At 42.8% G+C, this 4,825-nt stretch overlaps 1 protein-coding gene across 1 annotated transcript; it reads right to left on the bottom strand.

Annotated features, from left to right (window-relative positions):
* Positions 1-624: 624 nt before the first annotated feature.
* On the bottom strand, positions 625-4,574 carry LOC139661865 (protein disulfide-isomerase A6-like; the record flags this gene model as incomplete). Its single annotated transcript, XM_071540430.1, has 7 exons — positions 4,484-4,574; positions 3,957-4,095; positions 3,148-3,205; positions 1,747-1,873; positions 1,452-1,546; positions 1,202-1,350; positions 625-765 (listed from the first exon to the last, which is right to left on the bottom strand). Coding segments are annotated over exons 1-7 (728 nt in total), but the record flags the coding sequence as incomplete, so codon positions are not given.
* Positions 4,575-4,825: the final 251 nt, after the last annotated feature.

Here is a 4,825-nt window from a genome sequence, read left to right as displayed (position 1 = left end):
GCATGTATATTAATAAGGAAGCAGAGAGGAGGAGGATGGAGTGGTGGAGGGAGAGAGCAGCACAGCCAGTCAACCGCAGTGTGTGGCAGGTAGGAGCCAGAGGGATGAATGAGGAGCTGACAGCTTAAACGGACTCGCTTGTTTGAAGTGCCAAACGTGAGTGGTGTTTTGAAAAAACTGGCGGGGCGGTTATGTCTAAACTGGACATGAGCTGTCCAATGCCCCAGTATTGTTTGATTGGGCCAGTAATGGATGGTTTGCCTCATTCCTATGTCTGCTGAACAGGCACACAAACTTGCTGCCACCCACACAAGCCCCACCTACCACCAAGCCCCCCTTTGGCCAGTTGGTGTGAAAAGTTAATCAGCTGTTCCTTGTCTCATGACCAACCTTTCCACAAGGCTTTATGGTGTTACGTGAATCTGTTCAGAAGTTATATGCCTTTTTATGTGGAGCCACGCCCACTGCTACGCCACGCCCCCCCTTTGGCCAATTGGTGTGAAAAGTTAAAAAGTTTCTACTTTGTGTATCATGCCACTGTCTTTTGTACTACTGGCCAGTGCTGGTGGATATTTTTGTTTTACGTTTCCTAGTAGTTTATATCTGAATTTTACACCAGTGTACCACACGATTGATGGATTCTTGCTCACCCCATAGCGGCTGGATACACTCTGGTGTACAGTAGCATCCACAGCTCCCAGGCGAACGTTTCCCTTAGTCTGCTCCTTGACTGCTGTGGCTGCAGCAGCCCACTCAGGCTCCAGGCTGGTGACAATGGAAGCGAGTGATGATAAGAAAAACCAAACATGATGTATATAAAGAGTTTCATCCCAAAGTGAGGTATTTACCATTTTAAACAAGAAGTGACATCTTGACGCAAAACTATGGAATATCATTCAAACTAATGTAAGACTTTTGATTGCAAAAATGTAATTAGGTTGAGGATGTAATCATCTGTGCTTCTGAAATACTGACTGAAAAATAGCTTGAAGTGAAAATGTCTAGAAATAGCTGCACAGGGTTTTGGAATGAAATCTCACACACTGTCACAACTGTAGGTGGTGTAGTTAATTCAAAGCCAACTACAGCAGTTATTTATGATCCTCAAGAGACTAAATGTGTGAAATCTGGTTTGCTGTAGTGAGACTGGACTCACTACTTACTACACACCAAGGCGGGCTGTGCCAAGCAGCAAACTCACTTCTTGCAGTGTCCACACCAGGGGGCAAAGAACTCCACCATCCACACAGCATCACCGTCCAGCACCAGCTTGTCAAAGTTGTCATCAGTGAGCTCCACCACATCCTTTTTACTGCCGCCGCTGCTGCCGCCACCGCCGCCGCCGCCACTCTGGTGGAACACAATTGTGCTTTAGTTATCCATGTGCCCTTACCATGTTTGATTTCCAACAACTGGGACAGATAATTGTGCAGGTTCACTACTTCCTGTACCTGTCTGCTGTAGTCAGAGCCGCTCAGCCTGTCCTTCACCAGGGAGCGCAGAGCATTCAGAGCTCCATCCACAATCGCCTGGCTGCTGCGTCCACCTGGGGGGTGAAGGGAATGCACAGATCAGTTTGAAAGTCTAGGTCCATACTTCATTGCAGCAAAATGTAGTACTTAATTACACCACTTGTGTGACCTCACCAACAATCTCACAATTTCCAAACAGGTAATGTAAGCAAATGATTGGTTTACCAGGCAAGCACCAGTGCTCATCTCTTTGTTGCATGGGCTTGGACTGTACCTTGGTAATCCTCTGGCTTGTTCTTGTTCACTCCAAAGATCTTGATGGTTGGGAAGCCTTTGACATTATACTGGCTGCCCAGGGACCGGTGCTGATCTGCGTCTACAGCACCAACCTTGACGACACCCTGAAGAATTTCAGAACAAAACAGGTTGGGATACGCTGCCTCAACTATTAATTACAGCAAAATCTAGCAATTGTGCCAAACATTTTTAACTCTGGAGCAAAACTGCTCATTTGAGAGGTTTGAAAATCTACTGATCTTCCTCAATGAATTGCTGTTCCTGATATTTATAGAGTAATTTATCTGCAGTTACACCTTTGGGTCCATCCCTATTTTTTCATAAAATGTTCAACAAATGTTTAGGGCAACAGAAGACTTGGTAGAGCTGTGCTCTCACCGCCAGTCATTCTTGTCAAGTGCTGGGCTATGAGATAAGATCCTCTATTAGCTGAGAGCACTGCATAGGAAAATGGATGCTTTAATTAGCTGTGCAATATAATCGATTTATTTTTGATATAATTAATAAGTGCATTAATTACATGCATTAATTATTATTATTTGAGTTTTTATTTGTAAAAGGTTGTGACCCTTTGTTGTTAAATAGTTTAAATTGTTGAAATGTTTAGGTTATCACACTGAAAATGCTTTTAACCCAACAGAGGAATTAATGTCAGGACTATCTTTATTAAATTAATAAATTCAATTAATTTGAACTTGTCATCTTCTTCAACATCCATTTATTTGTCAGATAAAATAAATTACATGTCTTAACAGGAAGGGCCAAAGTGTGCCAACTGTCATCCTATAGAGGAAACTATAAATGTCTACCTCACTGCAGGACCAGGGATAAATAATTGTAGGCATTGTAATTATTTACATAAGACAGGATTATTGTTTGGGTTGAACAGACAGGTGATGTGCACAAGTTTCACATCTCTGGCAGTCAGTCACTAAGTGTATGGACAACAACTTATTTGTATGTAGGACCTGTTCGCACAAACAATGCGGGTTCGAGAAATAAGATTAGAGGTGATAACAAATATGTGCGTAAAAGCACATTCCACCAAGCAAACAATGAGTCTTTTTTTATTTACTGATTTTTTTTATCTGAAACACAGTTCATATTATTAATTTATTAACAACTGACTGGTCCCATGTCTACCCACGGCTTCGGTCTGATTCTCACTATTGTATTACAACAAACTTCTGAATGTTTTGGTGGGATTGTAGACTATGACTGCTAAACATACAGCTACAGTAAATGGATGGTTGAAGCCTTTTCGTGGAAAACGCCTGTAGGTGAGACAGGAGTCAGCCAGTAGCCTGTAGCTCAACTGGTAAAAATCAGCAAACTCACTTGGCAACCAAGTGTGATCTATCATAGACCTTCAGTTTACCTTAAGGGCTGTGGCTGCCTTCTTCCACTCAGGAGCTAGGTTTTTGCAGTGGCCACACCTGTAGTGAGAAACAGTGGAGACACATGGAGTTTTTTCGTCACTAGAGGTGAATTATACATCAAATCCATACTGACGTTGCTGTGATAAAAGATTTCAATCTCTATATTGCAAAAACCACAATATGTGCACTTTCATAGACACTGTAGTTTTACAATAAACACAGACTCCATGAGTGAGTGAGCAGTGAGAATGAACATATGGTAGACATGCATCATCCAAGTCCAGAAATACTTCATAATATCAGGAGAAGGTCAGCCTTGCTAATCTAATGGGAGATATTCCCACAGTCTACCACTGTGAATGCATTCAAAACACAGAAGTCAATGTAGGCTAAACTTGATGCTTGGTATGAAGAAAATCCTACTGCAACTCACCTATTTTGCAGTCAGTGTTGTTCAGTCTTATTAGCCACTGGGGCAAATTATCCAATACTAACACAACCAGCAAATTTAAAAACATCTTTCGTCCATAAAAACACAATATATACGCTACCAAAATCAAGTAGGAACTACCAGTTTTGCATATAGGTCTCTACATACTCTTCCTTAACCAAGCGGTTAAGCAATACTGTAAGCTTCTGCCAAGATGAGCAGTTACTAGCAGCTGACTGAACCATTACCTGGTCTATCCACAGTTACTTGTGTATTGTAATGAACTTAGTCTACATTATGGTCATTGTGTGATTACTTGGGTCTTCTGGAGAGAGTTGTTAACATTGATTCGTGCCCACAGCAGTTACATGGACTCACCAGGGAGCGTAAAACTCAACCAGCCACAGGCTGTCACTCTGGATCACCTCCTTGTTGAAGTTGGAGGGGGTGAGCTCAACAACATCACCAAGTGTGTCGAAACCTTGGACAGCCAGGACCAGGGAGCACCCCAACACACCTGGAAAAAGAGAGGTAAAGAATAAAGAACAAGCTTCACGCTCTGCAAGCAAGTGTGTATGTCTGTGTGTTCAATAAATCACACAATTACACAGCACTGTGTAACAGCAGCTACTGAAAAGATACGACAAGCCTACCTAAGTATAGTTTATGCGCAGACTTATTGCACAAGTATTACACTAGCAAACAGTTAGCCAAGCAGAGTTTTGTTATACTATCAAACCATTGCTGTAACGTTACCAGCGGCCTACGGTGTATCACTGTGCACCTTAACTTGGCTGTTCTAGCAAACCAAAGAGGGAAATTGCAGTCAAATACCGCTGCTAATAACAAATTGGCTAACATAACATGTTTACATTAACAGAAATTGCGTTGCTGTTGTAGCTCACCAAGTAAAAGCGGTCTCATGGTTGTAGCAGCTCTCTACACGTCTCCTCAGTTTGCAACACACAGCGACTGGCGCTGCGCCGCCTAGAAAAGTAGATCGACAAATCTCACCGTGGCCCACGCTGATTGGTGCGCTGGTAGCGACGCTGCACCGCAGCCAATCAGCGTGCGCCGTGTAGTTCTATTACCGGTACCGAAGAAGAAAAGATAGCCGGGAGGGATGAACAACCACATGTAAGAGCACCAAGAGAGGATGTGAGATGTGTTACTGCTGACTCAGTCTAAGATTGGATGGAACGTAAACACACATGAAGTCAGGTTAAACACCTTCTGCAGTGTAAAAC

The sequence above is a fragment of the Centroberyx affinis genome, unplaced genomic scaffold (assembly GCF_046629955.1).
Source record: "Centroberyx affinis isolate AG114_WGS23_722 - 3 ecotype Tasmania unplaced genomic scaffold, CSIRO-AGI_Caff_v1 ptg003635l_1, whole genome shotgun sequence".
Lineage (NCBI taxonomy): Eukaryota > Metazoa > Chordata > Actinopteri > Beryciformes > Berycidae > Centroberyx > Centroberyx affinis.
This window is presented reverse-complemented; position numbering and strand designations above follow the sequence as displayed.